This window comes from Nelumbo nucifera, chromosome 2, assembly GCF_055504915.1.
Source record: "Nelumbo nucifera cultivar China Antique chromosome 2, China Antique-T2T, whole genome shotgun sequence".
NCBI classification, from domain to species: domain Eukaryota; kingdom Viridiplantae; phylum Streptophyta; class Magnoliopsida; order Proteales; family Nelumbonaceae; genus Nelumbo; species Nelumbo nucifera.
Genome location: NC_142650.1, coordinates 69,360,005 through 69,383,820, shown reverse-complemented (window position 1 = coordinate 69,383,820; position 23,816 = coordinate 69,360,005). Strand labels below are relative to the sequence as shown.

General features: G+C 40.0%; 1 protein-coding gene across 2 annotated transcripts in view; it reads left to right on the top strand.

Moving 5' to 3' along the window:
• LOC104601467 (tRNA-thr(GGU) m(6)t(6)A37 methyltransferase) overlaps positions 1 to 23,816 on the top strand; it is a 79,082-nt gene that overhangs the window by 37,305 nt on the left and 17,961 nt on the right. For both annotated transcript variants that reach the window (XM_010264810.3, XM_088896948.1), the window contains exons 4-8: positions 1,361 to 1,556; positions 1,674 to 1,766; positions 7,902 to 7,961; positions 8,139 to 8,213; positions 21,191 to 21,271. In XM_010264810.3, coding sequence (XP_010263112.1) covers positions 1,361 to 1,556; positions 1,674 to 1,766; positions 7,902 to 7,961; positions 8,139 to 8,213; positions 21,191 to 21,271 — 505 coding nt within the window. The remainder of the gene's footprint in view (positions 1 to 1,360; positions 1,557 to 1,673; positions 1,767 to 7,901; positions 7,962 to 8,138; positions 8,214 to 21,190; positions 21,272 to 23,816) is intronic.

The window sequence follows — 23,816 nt, the reverse complement described above, 5'->3', positions numbered from 1 at the left end:
TAACGTGGACTTGTTTGGGCTTGCCTTGAGGGGCATGGCACGGGGGTCCGGGAGCGGAGCCCTAGCCTAGCCGCTAGACACAAAATAGCAAAAAAGCGTCAAAGTTTCAAAAGGCCCACGTTTGGGCTAAGGCACAAAGCGCACTAGGCGTGCACCTTTTGAAAGGGCTGCACCTAGGATCTGGGCGGGGCGCTTACCCAGAAATGTGCTTCTCTTGTACGCCTAGGCGTGTGTCACTGCCAAAAATATTTGGGTACATTCATATGGTGCAAAAGGGACCTAGTAGTCTCTAAGAGATGGCGGTTCTCTCTCTCAGCCACCCCATTTTTCTGAGGGGTGTAAATACATGAGGTTTGTTGGATAATGCCATGTTTTTCCAATTATTGCTGAAACGGTGTATAAAAAAAATTCCTGGCCATTATTGTGCATACCAAATTGAGTGTGAATTTCAACATGAAACCTTTGGAAAATAGAAAACAATTCACTCTTTTCTTTCATAAGATAAAGCCATGTCATCCTTGAATAATCATCAACAAAAGTTACAAATACTTGTAACCATTGTATGACACTATTTTATTTGGACCCAAATGTTCGGATGGACCATAGAAAAGGGACTCAATATATGACTATCAACCCTAGGATTAAAGGGAACACGATGGTGTTTCCCATACTGACACAACTAACATTTCAAAGTAGAAAGATGACCCAATGATAGAACAATTTAAGTGACTTAAGAGATGGATGACCAAGCATGTAGTGCCACTAGAGAGGAGAAAGGGACGACTGAAGAGTTGTTGAGGAACCACCACGATCAAGATAATACAGTCCACCAGCTTTATGCCCTCCACCAATCTTCATCCCCTTTTTGGGATCCTGACACATAAAGAAGGGTAAAAGGTGATAGAGCGATTAAGAGACTTGGTCAATTTACTATCAAACATAAGGTTGAAAGGGAATTTGGGAATATACAAAACTGAAAATAAGGATAATGAATCTATGTCAACATTACCAATACCACAGATAGAAGATGTGGAGCCATTAATGAGAGTAACAGTTTGTGATGTAGAAGACTAAGAAAGAGAAGAAAACACACCTGGAGTCCCTATCATATGATCAAAAACTTTAGAGTCAATAATCCAATGAGAGAACTTGGATGCTAGACAAGCCATACCTGAGTGGGCAAGGGTAGCTGTATTCTGCTGAGAGGTAGCCTAGACTAACTGTTGATACTCATCACCTGGAACACTCATCATTTCCTAATTCCACATATCCTTTCATTTTTTTCACATAGATTGCAGACATGGAATATGTACATTTATATTAAAGGTTCTGAAAACTACCTTTGCCTCTTATTATGCAGAAATGGGACACCAAGGCAACCTTTGCTTGTACCTCTTGCTAGAGCATGCTTGGCATTTGATTCAGGTCAGTTTCCTCCAGCAGCACTTGAAGGCCTAGGAGAATACTCTCATTGCTGGATTCTTTATGTTTTCCATTTAAATACGGATTTGGAAAAGCTGTGGAACGAACCAGCTAAGTCAAAGTTCAAAGCAAAAGTATGCAGTTTGCTACTTTTTCTAATAGATTAGTTAGGGTTTAGGATGCCTGATATCTTTTTCTTATATTCTTAAGAATTCTACAAAAAGGTTGCTGAAAGTGTTTAACTTGGATAGGTGAGAGTGCCAAGACTGAAAGGTGGCAGGATGGGGGTCTTCGCAACAAGATCTCCACATCGACCATGCCCAATTGGGCTTACAGTTGCAAAGGTAAGGATAAATTACATGCATGCACTAATACATCTTGGATGTGAACACAAATATATGGGCATATTTAAATTTCCGTAAGCTTTCATTAGAAGATCTGCTAGTACCCACCAAATGGACCATGTTTTGAGAAGAAAATGGTTAAAAGCCTTTGGCAGTCAACAGTCAGATTCTCTTATTGGAATCCTTTATATAGGAATTATAAACATCTCAAGATGACTTCTTCTGTATCCTCAAAACTGGTTGAACAGCCCAAATGGCAAGACTTTACATGAACAAACTGAATGGACTGCAGTTTTTAAATGGTTCATAGTTTCCTGTATCCCCACGAATTTATATTTCTACAGGTAAAGATATTAGATCAATGGGTTGCTTAGCAAGAGGAGCTGGAGTACCCTTCAATTGGACAAGGAGGTCAGCCAATGGTTTTGGCTCATACTTTGGCAAAGCAGGGGACCCTTAGGGAGAACCTTTTTTGGGCTGTGTTATATACCTTGGCCAAAACTCATGCTGTGAGTGATTGACATTGTATGTTCCTTATGCTGCTTTAACGAAAGTTTAATAAAAGTAATTGTTTCCAATAAAAAAGGCATAAATAATTTCAAGAAGTGAACAAAACCTGCTTTGATCTCTCCTTGTATGCCAAAAGAGAAGCACTTTTTGGGCTATCACTTACAGAAACTAAGATATCATCACTTTCTAAATGGTCATCTTTTTTTTTTTTTTGATAAGTAATAAGATAAGTTTCATTATAGAGAATTAGTGCAGTTACAAGCTTCCCATGGAGAGGCACGAACTGCGTCCTCTCCTAACAGCAGGAAGAAAGACAAAAAGAAAACAGATTCAATCTACAATTGAGCCCAATATAAGCTTTCCCTGTTTACCCCTTGCTTTGCAAGACCATCAGCCATAGAGTTTGCTGATCTCCCCACCCATTGTATTCTCACTGTCAAGCTCCTTGTCAGGCAGTTGACTTTTTTAATTTCATTCTTAAAACACCACACTATAGAGTCCGGGTTTTGTAGCCATCCCACTACCACCTTGGAGTCCCCTTCTATTATCAGTTGTTCCACACCTCTCTGCATAGCTAGCTGTACTCCCTGGATAGCAGCTGCAAGTTCCGCCCTAGTAGAGTAAATAAGAACCACATTCCCAGCCTCATTCCTCAGTACCCCTCCCACCGCTGACGGACCTGGATTACCAAGACTACTTCCATCGAAGTTCAGCTTCAAAAAGCTTTCAGGAGGGGGTTCCCAAGTCAAACTCACTTTAGTCTTTCTAGATGAACAATTAGCCACTGCTAACCAATTCCTCCAAATATCATTAAATGATAATTGATGGAATAGGTCCAGTGATTTTAGCCATAGGATCACCTTATTTAGAATGCAGTCCTTCATCTCTTCTAGGTTTCTCTCATTCTCTTAGAAAGTTCTGGTATTCCTTTCTTCCCACACGGACCAGATCAGTGCTGCTCTTGCACACCTCCACATAATTCTTCCTCTTCTGTGCCGCCAAGGGAAGAAAGCAGGATCAAAGATCAAACTTGCATCCACTGGCCTAACCAACCTGCACCCAAACAATGAGAAGAGCCACTCCCATAACTCTGCAGTAAATGAATAGGATATTAGTAGATGGTTACAGTCCTCACCATGTGACTTGCAAAGGATACACCAAGAAGGTGAGAGACAGAGATAAGGTCTTCTCTTTTGTAGAATGTCTAAGGTGTTGATTTTCCCATAATGCACTTCCCAGCAAAAAGACATAACCTAAGGGGGAACAGGCCTACACCAGATTTCCTTAAAAGGGAAAGGCTGAATGGGGGTAGATTGAGTAATGGATTTAAAAAAAGAAGCGCAAGAGAAGGATCCATTTGGCTTGGGTGTCCAGATCCGTTTATTGGGTTCAAAAGGGTCTAAACACACTGTATCAAGTAGGCTTAGCAGATTTGTTAGGGACACAATTTCCTCTTCCCTTAGACCTCTACGAAACCCAAAGTCCCAATTTGGTGTTAATGGATTATTCATAAAGGAACAAAACTTTGACACAGACTCCTTTTTGTACCTTGAAACAGAGAACATAGAAGAGAAGAGGTCCTTCAATGGAGCCTCTCCAACCCAAGTATCCTCCCAAAAAAGGACAGAGTACCATTTTTTTTTTTATGAATAATAATAAATTTATTGATTCAGAAGCAAATTTAGAGTGAGTTCATACATCATCCCAGCGAGAGGCACGAGCTGCAGCCCCTCCTTGAATCTTACAAGTAAACTAGGAAAGAAAAACAAGAATCACAACTGAGCCCAAAATAATTCTTCCCTATTTACCCCTTGCTTAGCTAACATATCTGACAAAGTATTTGCTGATCTCCCCACCCACTGTACAGTGACCAACATATTCCTTGTCAACCAACTAAATTTCTTCATTTCATTCTTGTATCGCCACATAGCCTCTTCAGAATTTTTCAACCAACCCACCACCACTTTGGAATCCCCCTCGATTATTAGTTGTTGTACCCCCAGCTGGTTTGCAAATTGCACCCCTTGTACAGCAGCTAAAAGTTCTGCCCTGATGGAGTTCCCAAATCCCAAGGGACCTGAGTAAAGCAACAAAATCTCCCCCTTCACATTTCTCAAAGCACCCCCCATTCCGGATAAACCTGGATTACCCATGCTGCTTCCATCAAAGTTCAACTTTAGTGAGCCTTCGGATGGAGGAGACCAACTTGTAATTGATTTGTCCTTTAGAGATGAACACCTCGCTACTGCTGACCAATTTCTCCAAAGATCATTAAAGGAGAATTGATGAAAGATTTCCAAGGTCTTCAGCCAATGTATTGCCCTATTTAACACACAATCTTTCAAATCTTGGCTGTTTCTTTCCTTATCTTGAAAGATTCTGAGATTCCTTTCCTCCCAAAGAGTCCAAGTCAAGGCAGCACGAGCACATCTCCACATAATTCTCCCTATTTTTGTAGGCCAATAAAAGGTAGAATGGTTGAAGAGCATGTGAACTTTTGCTGGTAGACTCCAACTACCCCCAAACAACGAAAGTAGCCAAGCCCAAAGGTCTGCAGAAAAGGGACAAGATTTAAATAGATGGTAACAATCCTCATCGTGAGCTCTACAGAGGATACACCAATTAGGAGAAATACAGAGGAAAGGTCTTCTCTTCTGTAGGTTATCTAAAGTGTTTACTTTCCCATGCCATATTTTTTGGGGGAACTGGCCTACACCAAATTTCTTTTGACGGAAAGGGTTGATGAGTAGAAAGTTGAGAGATGGACTTGAAGAAAGAAGCACAAGAAGGATAAAAGGTCTACCACCACCACCGTCAAGATAATACAGTCCACCTGCTTCATGCCCTCCACCAATCTTCATCCCTATCTTGAGATCCTGAAAGACACACAGAGAAGGATAAAAGGTAATGGAGCAGTTAAGTGATTTGGTCAGCTTACTAACAGACATAAGGTTAAAAGGCAATTTAGGAACATACAGAACTGATGAGAGGGATACAGGATCTAGGTCAACATTACCAACACCACAAATTGAGGATGTGGAACCATTAGCAAGGGTGACAGATTGTGATGTTGAGCAATGAGATAAGGAGGCAAACACACCTGGAGTTCCAGTCATGTGATCGGAGGCTCTAAAAATGATCTAGGGATTGGGTGTAGATGCCGGACAAGCCATACCAAAGTGAGCAAAAGTCGCCGTGTTCTGCTGTGATTGGATAAACCTCTCATATTCATCACGGGGAACACTCACCATCTCCTTCATGGGACCATCTGTGGATGTAGGAGGCAACTGGTCAGATGAATGATTCTCCTGTCTTGAGTCACCAGTCGCGGCATGATTGGCCCAGGTTGAGAGAGGACCATGTAGATCATAACAATAGTTGATGGTATGTCCATCCATACCACAATGAGTGCACTTCCTCGGGCCTGAGCTACGTCCTCTACCACGGGCTCCCCCTGAATCTCTGCTCCCAGTACGACCACCACCACGATTATGAGTTGACCCACCATTGCCACTTCGGCCATATGCAAAACCACTACCACCACCACCACGGCCAGACTGAGCTCCCCGAGCTCCACCTCTACCACCACGACCTCTCGATGCAGCAAAGGCAGATCTATCTGAGATATTAGAGTTCTCAGTAGATTTGATAGAAATCCTCCGAAGTCGAGCAAATATCTCTTCTAGGGACGGAAGAGCTGATCCCCCTAATATCTGAGCCCGTACTGGTTCATATTCAGACTTTAGTCCCACCAAAAATCTAGTCACATCAAGCTGCTCTCTCTGTTGTTGCTGAATCTTGACATCAGAAGTGAGAGGATGATAGACATTCAACTCATTACGTATGTTCCTCATGTTGGCATAGTACTCCTCAAGACTCTGATTGCCCTGTTGCAGATTAAAGTATTCTTGATAAAGCTGATAAACTCTGGTTGTATTGTCTTGCCCCGAATACAATTTATTCGCATGGTCCCACACATCTTTGGCAGTATCAAGGAACATGAAGTTCACACTAATCCTGGGTTCCATACTGTTCCACAACCATGTGATGATCTGAGCGTCCTCTTGCTCCCAGTCTTCATACTCGTGAGAGTCAGAGGAGGGTTTCTCCTCTCTGATGTGTTTTACCTTCTTCTTTGCCTTCAGAAAGACTTCAACAGATTTAGCCCAAGGCACATAATTCTCTCCATTTAACTTAATGGAGGTCATCTGAACATTCAGGTAGTCTGTAGGCACCATCACACTAGGTTTATAATCATTATTGTCTCCCATTATGTTATCACCAATTCTGCACACTTGCTGAATTCTATTATCACTGAGATCTGCACACTACACACCACTAGGTCACACCTGTCACACTGATTGCAGCACTAATTGTTGCTGGAATGTGTGCTCTTTACACCACAAACCCTAGATCACACCTTTCACACTGATTTCAGCACTTGTTGTTGCTGAAAAGTGTGCTCACACCACAAACCCTACTCCTACAACTACCTGAAATCTCACCACTATATGATCATATCTCTTCCTTCAAAATGCACAAAGAAACCAGCATAAACCCTAGCCCTTACTGGCCGAAACCCTAGCAAATGGTCTGAAACACACCTCCTATTTAATCCATAACAGATATCATGCACTGAAATCTCTTACCTTATCGCTGAAGTAACACCCATGTGAGCAGGAGAGCAGTCCACACACAACAGCCGCTTCACACACAACGGCCACTGCTCACACAGTTCGGCCCTCTATTCTTCCTCTACTAGGAGAGGGCGATCTCAGAAATCACAGCAACCGACCACATACGACCTGACTGGAGGCATAGAGACCCCCAAGGGAAGAGGGCGATCACTCCTTTTCAGCCTTTTCCCTTATCTCCAACCGAACACAGAAAAAAAAAGAGGAAAACCCTAGATAGGGTGCGCAGAGAATGAACCCTAGGCAAGCAGAAATCTAGGCAGATTTAACCTAGCTCTGATACCATGTTATAATTCAGGTCTGCCTTAGAGTTCGGCCTGACTGAGTTCAGCTATGTAGAAGAAGAAAAAGTGATAAAGAAAGAGAGAAAGAGATGAGAGAATTCTGGTTCGAACTGAAAGAGTCAACCTATCTTCTCCCAGTTGGCCAGTAAGTATTTATATTATTATTAAAACATGACTGAAAAGACCTATGTGCCCTTACTTAAGTTAAGAGCACATGTTTCAACACAACATTACAGATCAGCAACATCAATCAAGGTATAAAGACAGAAATACCCCTACGCTAACATTTAGTTTCATGAAACCCACAGGTGGGGAAGTTTCAAAGTAACATAAGTTCCTTATTAACTAGTTCATAAAAAATGCCCCCTTTTTTATGAATAAAAGGTGCTTCTTTTTTGCTTGAATATTCATAAGTTCTCTACATGTTGTGATGAAATATGCTATCAGAAAAGGTTTAACATTGAAATTAAGGCTGCATGTGCCATTCCTTATTTTAAGGACTTATCGCCTTTTTGCAGTTAAACACTCATTGTTCATAGGGGCATTTTAACTGCAAAAAGGACATAAGTCCTAAAAATAAGGAGTGCCAAATGCGACTGAATACTACATGGTAGTATGGTACATACCTACCTTTTTTGTTGATCCAGGTGGAAGCAGTGCAAGGACATATGGTTCTACTTTCTGGTGTAGATCTGGTAGATGGAACGGTAAGTTTCCAATTACTGCTAATGCTTTGTATCTTTCAACCTGTATTTAATCACTATGAGAATTCTACTCTTGTAGCTTCAAACAAAACAAATTTATATACAGTTTGAACTTCTGCTACAAATATGTGCTTATATTGTTTACATTTTTCCTATTGTTTTGCTTGTTTTGATCAACAGCCTGTGCTTGATATCAAACCTTATCTACCATACTGTGACAGTGTGCAAGAAGCAACAGTACCGAAGTGGGTAACGGTATTTCCTCTTTATTTTGTTATATGTGTAATTTTGCATGCATGATATGTGTAAAATATCCTTAATGCAAACATAATAACAATTTTTTTTGACATTCTGGAAAGTAAAATTTATATCATGGATTTTTTTTTTATTTTAATAGAAAAAATACCACAAGATGATTCAGTTGGGCCCACAAGCCATAGTTTAGAATATACTTCATCAATAGGAGGAATGTCACCATGGCCTAACAACTACATTCTAACAATCTCAAAGTCTGGATTCTTTCCTGACAAGAACTCAAAACACTCAATCCTGATTCTCATTCTGTGCAGCATCGTCATCATACTATGAAGTAGCACTATACTATGAAGAAGAGAAGTCTTGAGCAATCTTTGATCAACTCCCAAGTCCCAATATCAAAGAAACCAGGCCCAGAAAATGCGCAGCCAAAGAATAAACAAAAACAACCCCTAGAAGGCAAAAAACTGAAAAGGAGGCTATATGTAGACAGATAAAAAAATTCACCAAATATTCCACCAAAAACTGTGAAACCAAAATTTAACAGTAGAAAAATATGTTGTGGATCACAACCAATCAATCCCAAACACACAACTTCTTTCTGTTGTCCTCTGTAATTAGAAAACTCTATTCAGTAGAAAAAAATATGGGAAAATATTTTCCTTTCCAGATGGATCTCTGATCATATTAAAAAAAAAAAAACATTTAAATCATCCTTGATTAAGGGTGTGCTCCCCTACACCCGCAGCCAATACCCCTCAACCACTCGTATAGAAATCGAGCTCAGAGCATTGTAGATGATTCCCAAAGAACACCATGCCCCTGTGACCTACTGCTCTGATACCATCTTTGATGAACTACATGTGATGTTGATGTATCTTATTAGTATAGTCCATGTTGTACATTATATTACTTGTATTCTTTATTCCTTTTTTCTATTTCAGCCTGTGTGGACATTCTTGTAATTGTACATGTTCTTTAATATAAAAGAGGTTCTTTGGAGTGGGGGTTCACTATTCTTGACACCCCTGAATGCTTTTGCTCTCTTTCTTGTTCGAACTGGTAGATTAACATGGTATTAGAGCATTTATTGGATCAACCTTTTCTAATAAGGGTTGAATTCTGTATTTCAGGTTAATTTATCTTTAACCTCACTAAAAGCAGTAATCCCATTGTCCTATTAGGATTTACCGCCATCTCTGTTGTGTGAATGAGATTAGGGATGTTTTGATCAACCCTAATTGTTGTCCAATTTGTTTTGCAAAACCAGCAGGAGAGATTTTATTACACCTCTCTTGGGATGTTTTGATTCTTCATCTCCTGCATTGTTCTCTCCTGGTTCAAAAAAACTTGTCCTCGAGTTTTGGAGAACTTGAGGATGGAAATTTGATGTACCTCAATGACAAAAGGAGTAATAATTCCCATAGCTACTTCAACATACGTGGACTGTAGTCTGTAGAGTAGATGTCACACACATAGCTATAAATGGACGTTGAAAGCAATGCATGTCTGAAATACTGCCTTCCATGACTTTCATTGTTAAATAATCAATAACATTAGCTTCTTGACCACTTACATGACCAATCAGCCTACCTTGTGGTGAATCTTCCCCTTGCTTATCACTATGAACTTTCATATCCAAAATCTCAACTGCAGAATTTGGAACTTTTCCTTCAATCTCTAGTTGAGAAATCTCCATCTCTATGTGTTCAGCTCCCCTTGGTTCTTCATCAAACTCTTGAACTTCTGCCATTATTGATGTTGGTGGGACTTGCACCATGTTAACTTGTAATTCTTGAATTGGTTCTAGTTGAACTTGTAAGGCAAAGTCATGACTTACTTCCTTGCTATCATCTACTACAACCAACACATTTTCATCATGCACCTGAATTTCTTCAACTTTCTCCACTTCTATCTCTTCTTGATCATTAACCTCAAGTTGACCATGGGTGTTGGAAGTTCCTTCCTTAACAATTCTAATCTTTTCTTAGCCCGCACCCTTTTGATCTTCAAAGTTTACAATTTCTATTGGTTGAAATTCTTCATTCACAACTTTAGCTCGAGGATGGGCATCGACATGTAAGAAATCATCTTCTTTATCTTCAACTTTGTACTTTCTTTTCATTGGCTTCAAATTCTTTGTTGTAACCAGCTGCTTCTTCTCTATCTTGAGAGCCAATTGAAAGGCATGATCTAAGTCATAAATCTGAATTGTAGACAATTCATTCTTGATATCATCCTTTAGTCCATTTGTAAAACAGACTAATTTGTGCCTTTCACTTTCTGTAATGTCACATCTATTATATAATTCATCAAACTTATGCATATATTGAACTATAGATAGCATACCTTGCTTGAGATTAGTCAACTCCACATATAAATCATCATGGAAATATTGTGGAACTCACTTTTCTTGCAAATACCTCTTCATCTCTACCCATGTGGTAATAGAATATTCACCTCTATTTTCTAGTTGTTGCTCAAGAGTTCTCCACCATACTTTAGCAATACCCACAAGTTTCATGCATGCAAATCTAAATCTTTGTTTTTCAGACATATCATGCCAATCGAAATAAGTCGGTATTTCTTTACCCCCTTCTCCTTCCCACAAAAAAATCCCTCTGTAACTTCTCAATTTTTTCTGCCGCCTTTGCTGGAATCTTGAGTCAAGAGAGGTAATAAGTCAGTAGGCTGGAGAGAACACTCCTAACTAAAACTGCTGCAGAAGTTTTAGACCCTATTGGAAGACCCAGATACAAAAATGGCAGTTTCCCTGACACTCAAACACCGTAGCAAACTGCTCTAGCTCCTCCCTCCCTATTTCCTCCACCCCAAACAAAGAGCTTTTAGCTAGATTCACTTTCAGTCCTGTGAGCATCTCAAGGTTAGCCAGAATAGCCCTAAGGTTCAGCATCTGGTCCACTGAAGCATCCAAGAAAATGAGTGTCGTCAGCATATTGAAGATGAGAAATACAAGGACCCTCATCACCCACTTTGAAGCCTTCAACCCAACACTGCTAGGAAGCCTTGACCATTAGCAGATTTAGCACTTCCATCACTAACACAAACAGCTGTGGGGAAATTGGGGCCTCTTGTCGAAGCCCTCTGGAGGCATGAAAAGAACTCCGAAGAGATCCCATTGCGAAGTAAAGAAAATGATACAGAGGATATACAAGCAAACATCCATATTCTCCATTTCTCCCCAAACCCCATGAGCCTTTGCATCTCTTCCAAGAAACACCACTCCACATGGGTGTAGGCCTTCTCAATGTCAATTTTTACACACCAGCCCCGGTCTCCCACAGTCTCCCACTCCTTAACCTGGAACAAATGCACTCACTGGCCACCAAAACTCCATCCAGAATTTGCCTCCCTTCAACGAAAGTCATTTGGGTTTCTCCCACCACCTCATAGATCACTCCCCTCAACCTTCTGGACAACGCCTTAGCCAAAAGTTTGTAAGGGCTGTTAATCAGGCTTATTGGCCTGAAATCTTTTATGTTCACTGCTCCATCTCTCTTTTGAATCAGTGTAAGGAAGGAAAGTGGCATTGATTCTCCTGTCAATTTCTTTTTTGCCACAGAATTCCTTGATCATTTGAAAGAAATCCTCTTCCAAAAAACTCCAGCCAGCCTTGACAAGATTGAATGTAAAGCATCTGGCCCTGGGGCTTTATCCCCATTTATCTTTTTTTAGAGCTTCTCTAACTTCAATCTTTATCTCTTTCTAGCCTGTTAACAGCAAAGTCGCTCAACTTTTTAGGCTCCAAGCTTCCTAGAGCCACCCATTTCCAGCCCCTCTCCCTGGATAGGTCCTTATAAAAAGCCATAACCTTACTTTGGATCCCTTCTCAAGTGTCCTCCATGTCCTCCCCTATCTCAATTCTCGTAATAGGATTTCTCCTCCTTCTGGCACTTGCAAAAGCATGGAAATATACTGAATTCCTGTCCCCCTCTCTTAACCAAATATCCGTCGACTTCTGCCTCCATCTTACTTCTTCCTTCAAAATAATTCTTTCCAATTCTCCCCTCAAACCTTCCCTCTCCAATTGTGCCTCCCTCATTAAAGCCCCTTCTTCTAGCCTATCCAGCCTTGCTATTCCTTCCAAAACCTCCTTTTCTTTTGCACTCCTTTGCCCCCAACACCTCTGACCTTCTAATTCTCAACTCTTCTTTCAAAAGTTGCAGTTTTCTCACCAGCTTGTGGCTGGCTAAACCCTCCACTTGCATATTTCTCCACTTTTCTTCTACCCATGCCAAGAAGTATGGTTCATGTAACCAAACATTCTCAAATCTGAAGGGCTTTACCCTGTTTACAGCAACAAAACTTCTCAACATAACAAGTCTATGATCCGACATGCTTTCTATGAACACCTCTTGCACCACCTAACCCACATACTCCTGTGAAGAAACTCCTTGATGTACCATTTTATTGTAGTCCTTATTGTATTGTTTTCTATTATTATTTTCACTTCAGCCCTGCAAGGGCCTCCTTGTAAATTCTCTAAATTGTGTTGCCCTAGAAGGGCCTCTTTGTTATTTTTGTAACTTTCACTTTCTATATAAAGGGCCCTTGGGGTAGGGTCAAAGCATCCATTCTTCATCCCAGAATTTTGTGTTCTGCTCTGGGTCTGTTGACAACTCCACCCAATCCCCTAAAAACAAGAATCTATCCAATCTTCTAAGAATTGCTGGCACTTGTCCGTTTAACCATGTGAATTTCCCCCCCCCCCCACAAAGGTGGGTCAATAATTTCACACCTGCTTATGACCTCCCTCGAACCTTCTCATCCCCACTCTTATCCTCGTGTTCCTACCCCCTTTCCATCTCTCCCCTTCTTCTTACCACATTGAAATCCCACCTATACACCAAGCCCTCGCTCCCCCCCCCCCCCCCGAACCCTCTTAGCCTTTCCACCTCCTTCCAGAACTCGATCCTTTCCCCTTTTGAATTTGGCCCATAAACGTTTGTTACACCGCATAACCAGTCCCCATTTGCCTCCTTCAAACATACTGAAATTGAGAACTTACCCACCATTCTTCTACTTTCTTCCAAAAATCCGAGTGAGTCAACCACATATTCTCAAATCTAAAAGGTCGAGGACCACACCTAAAGAATTCCTAGACAAGTCGGTGATTTAAAAGGCATGCCTAGGCACAGGTGAGGCACATTTTAGGGTTTGCACCTCACTCGTGTCCTAGGTGCATGCCTGGTGTGCCTAGGTACCTTCGGAACCCCGATCACGCTCCTTGAAGGAAGCCCGAACTAGTCCATGTTAGGGTCTTAAATTCTTATTTCGCACATAAAAAATAATGATTTTATAACTTTAATTACCTTTTAAGAGCCCCTTATTTGCTAATGTTGTTTATTCATTCATTTCAATAAAATATCTTCTTAAAAGGCAATTAAAGTTATAAAATCATTATTTTTTATGTGAGAAATAAGAATTGAAGATCCTAACATGAACTTATTTGGGCGCTTCGAGGGGTGTGGTACAAAGGTGACTCATATAATAAAAAATGCAATATGTTTTACATCACATTAGCTGCTTGAAGTATTGCAATTGAGGAAAAAAAGAAATTGTGGGTTTTACATGCTTGAAAATGCTTTATATGTTTGCTTTTATTTTCAAATTTTCATTTGAATACACTTTACATGTTATGTTTATGTATTTTAATTTTAGATAATAGGTTTTTTAAAATATTTATTTTAAAAGTTAAGTTTATACTTTTATTAACATTATGCTTATTATATTTCTTGCATTTTTTCTTATTTTTTTGGCATTTTTTTACATTTTTTATATTTTAATTTTTTTTTGTATTTTTTTCCTTGCTTCAAAAAGGCGCACACCTCGCCTTGTGCCTCAAGCGCAAATTGGCTCTTGCGCTTTTTTTTGCACTTTGTGCTTTTAAAACACTGTGACAAGTGCAATGGGACAATGGTCTAAGGTCACTTTGGGTAAAGCTTTGGCTAACAGATCTCTCTAGTGATTTTCCCAACTCTTGGTAAATAAAAATCTAACTTAGAACATGATGGGGATTCTTGGAAATTGGACCACGTAAAGTGAGCATGCAAAAGATGGAGCTCCTTCAACCCACAACTATTAATAAATCATTGAACTTCATAATGCTAGTTGTGAGAGTCCGTTGAGGATTGTTGGGCTCATTAGTGAAATGGATTACATTAAAATCCCCACCCAAGCACCAAGGACCCTCCCAAAGTCCTTGTATCACTAATAATTCTTTTCAAAGCTTCATTCTCTGTAATCGTTTTGGCCATACACATTTGCTAACACCCAAGTGAATCCATCCATTGTTCTAAATTTAATAGACACTGAGAAATTCCCTATTAGTTCTTCCATTGCTTCTACAACATTCTCTCTCCAAAAAGTGACAATTCTCCCTGAGGCCCCCCAAGAAGGAATAGAGATACCCATCTTATCCCTCTAGATTTCCAAACACCCCTAGCCCATTTCCTGTCAATCTTGTTCTAAAAAAGTCCTTAATTGTCCTTCTCTTCCTTGCACTGTCTAATCCTCTCACATTCCAACTGATAATTTTCATGGACACTACAAACGATGGCAACCCCCAGGTGATAATGACCCCTACTTAGGAACCTTCCTTCTCTTTTTTTTTTTTATCAATAACACAATTCATTATGTAATTTCAATAAAAATTACAATTAGGAAGAGAACCTTTCTTATCTTCCAAATACAGTTTGAGCCCCAAGAAAGGAAAAAAAAAAAGAAAGAAAAAAGAGAAAGAGAAAGGAAGAGAAGAATAAAATTACAGTTGTGCCCAAAACATTGACTCCCTCTCCACCCCTTGTTTAGCTAACCTATCAGCAAAAGAATTAGCTGATCTTTTTACCTAAATGATTTTAACTTCCATTCCTCGAACCAGCCATCTAAATTTCCTCCTCACATTACTGTAGTGCCACTGAATCCCCCCTTCCACTGAATTTAATGTCTCCCTCTATGTCTGAAATCAATCTTTCTACCTTTGATCTCCTCTTTTTCCTTTGGCTTTTCCTAAGCTCTAAATTACTAAGTTGGACTCTGATCTATTTTGATTCCTCCATCCTTGCTGGATTTCCTTCCAAATAATCTTCTGAATTTTTGTATTCCTCAAGAAGGGCACAAATTTGTCCCTAGATCCTTTCTAATTCCTCCTCCTGCAGCTTTCTTGACCAAGGTTTAAAATGTCGATGTCGATGGAAATGTCGCTTACCAAAATATAGGACATATGTCGGAAATGTTGAGGGGAAATATTGTAAAAATTAGAGACATTGTGGAAATATTATGAAATTTGTGGAAATATGCAAAGATATTTTGTAAAATGTTAAAAGAAGCATGAATACATATTTCTAGACTATTATCTTATTCCCAACCATTATATAAAGCTAAGAAACTAAGATCAATAACAAATTAGTAAATGACAATTTATTGATTTATTATGCATTTTGATGTTTTTACAAGGTTATCTGATATTTTCTTTTCTTATTTTTAATTCTGATTTTTTATAAATTCTAATATATTTATTTCACACTAGTAAATAGAAATACATTTATTCTGATTTTTTAAATATTGAAGTTATAATACATTATGTTTTACTATAAATTTAATAAACTGATTCTCCTTTTTTGTAGTATTAAGATTATGATAAATTCTGATTTCTTATAAAACTTAATGAATTTATTATGATTTTTAGTACTAAATTTATAATGAATTATGATTTAGTATAAATTTTATTAAATTTATTATGATTTTTTATATTAAATGTAGAATATGAATTATTATAAAATTTAATAAACATTTTCTGATTTTAATAAATATTTTAAAAAATACTAACTAGTTAATATTTTATTATCTTCCTGAATCACATGTCTTCTTGGCTCCCCTCCCAATAACTCCTCAGTTTGCTTATAGGCCTCGAGATGGTCACAAATTTGAACCCAAATTCTCTCTAATTCCTCCTATTCTCCTTCAAATTCAACTGTCTCCCTGTCCCATCACATCTGTTACCCCCTGGCACCACTTCCCCACCAATGGTGGTTCCTACCTGTCCAGGAGCTGAGATACCTGTTTCAGGTACAGATTCCACATTAGTACCACTAACTGATTTGACAGACATACCTGGGCATGTTGGAGAAAAGTTCAAAGAAGCTGTAGTTCCAGCGGCGGACAAAGAGTCTAAGGCCACTCCTGCTGTTTGTGAAAACTGCAGAAGTACATCATGTTCGATCAACACCGTTTTAATCTTGTTAGCTGAAACCAACTTTGACTGGTATCCCCAACCACTAACTCTGTGTTTGGTAGCCAGAAAGATTCCTTTACCTCTGAGCCTCTATCCAGACTAGTCTTGCTCTAAGAGGAGCTGTTTTTGGTTCAGATGTACCCTGACCCTCCTCTGTAGATACTGCTACCCTGACCGCCGTATTCTGGGCAGATAGAGGTTGGAAAACATCCTCCTCGGTGTCCTTTGAAGAAACTATCTCATCACCTTCAAAGTCAGTGTGAAAACTTCCTTTGTAAGAGCAATCCTTTGACTTTTGCAGATCTATTCTAGCGATACTGCTAACGTCCTCAGTTTCAGATTCTGAGAACGAGTCTTCCTCTGTAGACTCGTCTACCTCAAAGGTTCCATTTTTCTCGCACCTGGACCTCTTTTCCCCTTTAAAGTTCACCACCTAATCGATCTTAGGGTGCTTCTAAACTTTGGGTTGCATCGTTCCAGCAAGAAGACCTGATTTTCTGTGCTTGGAACCCAAACCCAGGTCGTCATTGCCGCCTGGTTCCTGTTAACTGAGGCCAACCTGTTAGGTTGGATCGAGGGGGACGATGATGGACCATTATTAGCACCCATCATCGCCTCACAAGACTTGGTCAGGTGCCCTTTTAAAGTGGCATGCGCTTCACTTAAAACTGGACCCAGACCAAACTGTTTTAGCGGCCCATTTAATTCAGCTGGGCCATTCACTTTAAAACTGCCCGAGGCCCCCACTTGGCTAAAAGGTTAGTCCAACCCTATAACCAGTTTGGAATTAGAAGGTCGGCCCAGGTCCACCATTTGGAGTTCTGCCGACCTTGGGCTCTTCCTGTTTGAAATTTGAACACCTTGCGTGTGTTCATTGTCTTTAATAGCATTTGTCACCACCTCAGCATAGGACTTGCCAATCTGACCCACACTGTTTCCCAGCTTACCAAAACTAGCAAACTGCCCAATAACTTTCTTATTCTCCACTTGTTGCTTTGCCATATTAATGTTATGAGCCTTGCATTGCTCCCCAAGTAACCAGATTAGCTCTGTCTCTTCGTCTTCCTCCCTGCAACTTACCTTCCACAGCTCCACATCAATGGAGGTCACCATCCACACAGAGTAGGAGATTCCATCAGTTACCACCTCTACCTTCCTTGGTGTCTCATCAGGTTTGACACCACTTAAGCTAAGTGCTACAAAGTGAAGATCATGATCAAAAACTCCCTCTAATCTAGCATTGCATACTGAGGCTATTGAGCAAAACATCTTCCCTCTGGGGGTGAATAGAAATCCTAGCACATGAGCAATAACACCATCCTCAATGTTTAATCTACAGAGTTTGAAAGAGGAGCCTGAAGGGATGGGATATCCATTACATGGATGCCCAAGTCTTGCAGAATGGATTGGGCGAATTTCAAAAATTTCTCCCATCTTTGTCGAGAATCGAATTCCCTATTTTAGAAAAACATATTCTTCTAGGATCAATCTTGAACCATAAACCAAACCAAATCTGAACCAAAAGGTTAGGCGAGAGGATATACCTGATACGGAGAAACAGTATCTCTCAATGGAGGTGTTCACGCCAAAGAAAGGATCCAAAATCTGCTCCCACTGAAGATGGTGCAGTGCAGGATGGAGCAGAATCAGCAATGTTCTTCCAAAAGAACTTGACCCTTCGCAAGAATCAACAGGATGGCTTGTGAATACAGCTCCAATCAATCTTTTTCCCAAAAGATTGGTATCAAGATCAAATCTTGATTACTCCTAGAGAGAGTAGGAGATCGAACTACTGGAGGTGGCGGCTGTAGGAAGGAGGCGGCAAGAGAGTATTCGCAGGGTGCAGAATTCTCTCTTCTTGTGATTTCAGCTCTGAAAACAACAGTCTTAGGTTGCATGTCTAAAGGCTGCCGCCCCCTCCTCCTTTTATAGATTTAAAGGGATCAGCTCCTAATCCTATTAGGAGCTGCTGATCCAAATTATATTTGGATTAGAAGTCCCTTTAAGTGATAAGGGAAAACCCTTATCTTATTTGCAGATCAGATCAGCCATCTCCTAATCTAATTAGGCGGCTTCCAGATCTAAATCTTATTTAGATCTTGGACTCTCTAAGTGGATAGGGTCTAGGCCCAATCCTATCAATTGATCCATCTCAGAATTCGTCCCCTTTAATTGACTGATCAAATCAGCCCAGTTTGAAATGGGCTTAAGGCCCATTTAAGGTTATGTACTCACTTAGCCTTCCAAACTACTGCCTAGTTGGGCTTCCTTGTATGGCGTGGGACCCAAACATTGATCTATACATCAGCCACGTGGGTTCAGCCCAACCTTTGTTACAAGGCCTGGCCGAATACACTGTTATGGACAGTGCACCCCCTGAAACCCATCTTATGGGCTCTATGGGCCCAACACTTACCCTAAGTGGTCCCTAGGCCAAGCCACCTTGTAACACCCAGGGACTGTGGGCAGATACAAGATTAGCCCATCAGGTATTATTCTCAATGGTCTTACACTTAACCTCTCAGCCCATAATGATCAAACACTGCTCGACAAGGGATGACCTCTCCCTCGACTGCAAGGAACAGTGTTGCACTCTCTGCTTACATGGATCCCGTGAATTAAAACCTTTTGCAAATCATTTCGAAACCATAACATATATATATATATATATTTTGCAAAACAAAATCTCAACTATTGAAATCGGCTGCCGGCAGTCTTGGTTTCCATCAGAGAGAGTGCATCCCCGATCATTACCTTTGTCCAACAAAGGGGCTGATCCTGTCACTATGATCACCCACTCAGATGAATCCTCGGACTGTCCCAACATACCCAGGTTTTGACCCCCGCTAAGGATCTCACTGATTGGTACATCAAAGACAGCCCGATCCGACACCAAGTGTAGTATCATAATCGAGTCTAGGGGTCAGGTGTAACTCTCCAGTTTTGCCCATCTATCTCCAAGGTCCAGGGCAATACTGGAAATCTGGTCCGGTTCAAAGGTTCTATTAATCCTACACTGCATGTGCTTCGGGTCTCACCCTGGTAGCTGAGACAAGCCACCCCAACAGTTGGCGGCACACCAGTGTCAGCCTTGGCAGGATAAATCTCCCCAGACTTACCCAATGGCTGTGAACATTCTAAACTAACACAAGTCTCATTAAGTGTTCAGTTTAAGGGTATTACACAGAAATACACCACAGGAACATGAATCAAATGTGTACAATAAATTCATAATGTACGTATTTCTGATTGAAGCTAAGGGCATACAACTGTCTAACAGAGCCCACTTTGATACCGTGCAAGCACCTGCTTCTTAGTTGAAACTTTGTGCCGAGACTTCAACTTCATTCTCACCTCTGCAATCTTCCTCCAATCTTTTAGTTGGGCCAAGGTCTCAACCACAAACTTCCTTTCCGAGTCCTCTCTCTCCCCATTTATTATTAGTTTGCAGTTTTCTTTTCCCTTCTTTGCAACTACCAGGTTCATCTTCTTCCCTTCTAGCTCCTTGTAACTTTTAGGCACCTCTTTCTCCTTTGCTTGTATTTCAAACTTTCCTAGCCTAGAAAGGAACTCACCGAGCAGCCCTGCAACTTCCTTCCACTCTTGAGACTTTCTTCCTTCAGGGAACCATACCAGCTGTTTCCTTCCCTCCCCAAAATGTTCCTGAAGAGCAATAAAGGATCCCTTGATATTTTTTCTACATTCCACCTTATACCTCCTTCCTTCTGATCCAATGTTCCTGTAATTAGCTTGTTTTCCTTTGGAACTTGCTGTTATCACAAAATCCTTTAGCCATTCTATCACTTCTTGGCCCACCAGTAGGGTTGTAGCCTTCTTTGCCTCTTGAATCTTCAAGCTCGGCAGCCCTTTGATCTTCAACTTTTCAAACAGGAAATCCTTAGCTTCTACCTTTAGAGCTTTCCTCCATCTTCCTGCATCCATGATTCTCTCCACCTTCAACTCTTCATCTGCATATAGTAGATGAGAAATGTGTATCTCTTCCCTAACCACTTTGAATCCCTGAATCTGGGTTCAAATTTCAAGTGGTTATCTAAAGTCGAAAAAAGGGGTTCAGGATATCCACAATAATTGTGAAAAAGAGGGGAGAGAGGGGACATCCTTGTCACAATCTTCTATAACCCTTAAAGAAGCCATGAGGAGACCCATTGATGAGAATAGAAAACCAAGCCAACTGAATACATACTATTACTATACATCCATTTATACCAAGCCAAGCCCTAGGGAGTCATGGTCCACCCATGCACCAGAATCTCCAATGGTTGCACATACACCATCTAAGGTTTTTCCATCCCTATTGATAAAAAAAAAGGTTTGCCACCCCCCCCCCCCCCTATCGGCCACTGCTTCTCTGATCACCTCTTTAATTCAATTAGCCACAATTTTGCTTTATTCAATAAAGCAAGAGATCTTGCTTTGTTTCATTTGTTCCTTTCAATAAATGAAATCTGTCTTGATCTACTGAAAATAGTAAATTTGTAATGTAAAATTCTTAGTTTTCAGTGATATTTCCAAAAATATTGGCATAAAAATTATTTTGATCTGTTTTACCTATCAAAAAATATTAATATATAAAATAATTTGACAGAATGTTTACAAAAAAACATTGAAATTATTTAATTGTAGATCTGTTCCCTCATATTTCCATTTTGCAGATTTTAAACTCTTTTTATATGCTTGAATTAATACCATATGTTTGACACAGGTGGACAATATGTTAGCTGTAGCGTCTGTTAGCTTCTCTCAGGAGTTCTCATCCACTCTTGCAAATTGCTGGGTGAAAACTGTAAGTCCCCTGCAACTTACCCCCCCCCCCCCCCACCAAAAAAAAAAAAAAAAAAACCAAGAAAAAAGAGAAAAAACTTGAAGGGTCATTGTTTTTAGTTTGATATTGTTAGTAAAATCAAATGCCTTTGTTTCATCGTTTTGCTTTACTTATTTATGCTTAGAAACTGCTAAATTCTAATGTATAATCTTGTCATTTATGGCCTTCATCATTTAAGGGTTATTTCTTTTATCTGAGTAACAATAATAAATCTGTATAGGGTTGTAGATACTAGGCAGACTTGTTCAGTCTATATGCAAAATACTTGGATAGTGGTGCACAATTCAATGGAATCATCTGAGATCAATGTTTTAAAAAAGGTGCACTTAGTCTCATATGTGAGATTCATTTCATGGGATGCACCTCAACTAAACTCAAGTGTGCCTCACCTAGCTCCTAGCTTGTTGCTATATTTTGATGTTTTAACTATGAGTTTGGTGTCAAATACATAATTTACCATATTATAGGATGTGCATGATAGATGGAGTTTAAACAGGTATTATAAGGTATTGACACCATCTCTTTTACACAACCAGGTATTTTGTCAACCCATTCACTATGTCAAGTAGGATCATTTGTTTTTTGCTTTTTTATCAATACCAAGAGAAATTTTATTAAAAAGAGGAAAAGATACAGAGGCTACCCCATTACAAAGATAGGCAATACAAGACAGGCAAACCAAGAAGTAAATCTTGAAGCATTACATCTGAGCCCAAAATTGGTGTACCCTGGTTACCCCTTGCTTTGCTAGTTGATCTGCAAAACTATTAGCCAACCTTGGCACCCACTGAAAGTCCACTAGCAAATTTGTCGATAGTCTTCTAACCTTTTTAATCTCATTTTGAAAGTACCATGGGGCCTTTTCAGTCTGTTTCAACCAGCTGATGACTATTTTTGAATCTCCTTCAACTATCAGCTTATCAACTCCTATTTCAACAGCTTTTTGTATTCCAAACACCAAAGCATTCCATTCTGCAGTTATGGAGTCCCCTGGACTGAGAGGGCCTAAGTATAGTCCCAAGATAACTCCACTACCATTTCTTATTACCCCTCATATTCCTAAAGGACCCAGATTACCCAAGCTGCTTCCATCAAAATTTAATTTAAGGAAGCCATTCTCCGTAGGGCTGCAAGTCGGGCCGGGTTAGGTCGGGTTGAGGCCAACCCTAAGTTCTAAATCCCAACCCTAACCCTAACCCAACCCAACCTTCAATCCGACCAACCCAACCTTAACCCTAACCCAACCCAACCCAACCCGAAGTCAATTTCGGGTTGGGCTGGGCTCAGGTTGGGCCCAACCCAACCTTCTTCCCATCCTTTAAAACCTCATAAATTTCTCGATTTTAGATCTTAACTCAACTTTCACTACATATGTTAATCCTATGTTTCATTAGTATTTGCTTGTTGACGGTTTTTTTTTGGTACACAATTCAGAAAAACAAGTGTTAGAAATAACCATAGTTTATCATGAGTTATGGCTTACGATAGATCTTTCTTGGGCGGCAAACAACATAGAGGAGATGAAGAATAAAATTTTCATAAAAAAACATAAAATAATATTATTAAGGTTTTAATCTTTTTTATTACGATTAATTGAATTGATTATCTTAAAAGAAATACATGATACTATGTGGTGGGGGCTATACAAATATCATGCATCTAAACAAATCAATGTATGTTATATATTACATATAACATATATTTATACATGACATGTATGGGGTTTGGGTTGGGTCGGGTTGGCTAAGGGGTCAACCCTAACCCAACCCAAAGTAAAGTCGGGTTCATGAATTTCAACCCTAACCCTAACCCGAGCATCAACCCAACCCAACCCAACCCAATTTTTTCGGGTTGGGTTCGGGCCAACCTGGCCCAAGTTGCAGCCTTACTCCGGTGGAACCCATGATTTTACCAGTTTCCTCTTTGAAGATGAAGTTGCAATTATCTTCCAGTTTCTGATTACATCATCAAAACTAAAGTCCAAGAGCAGACTTGAAGCCTTAATCCAGTGTGCACCCTTACCACGATTCCTTCTACCTGGAGTGTTCCACCTGGGCACTTCTGGGAGGTGCGGCTAGGGTTTTCTGAGTAGACATCAATCTTTTTTGAGATCAGCAGCTTGGAGGAGACTGGTACGGCTGAACTTTCTTGATTATCTCTAGGACTGGTGCCATTTTTTACTGAAAAATATCAGTTTTTTGGGTGCAACAGAATTTTTTCCTTGACAATCTCTAGTTATAGTAACGGACTTTACTGAAAAATATTTAGTTTAGGGCTCTGGGTATTTCAGAACTGTTTTTTGTGCTGGACTGCTATAAACTACTGAGAATAGATCAGCTCTAGGGTTCTAGGCATTCCAAAACTGTTTTTGTTGGGATGAATTGCTATACAAACTCTTTTTCAGCCTCTTTTTTCTGAATATCTATGAATCTTGGTGGTGTGGTTTGCATGGAGGCAGTTGGGAAGGAACCAAAATTCTAATAATACATTTCAGATCACTACTGTT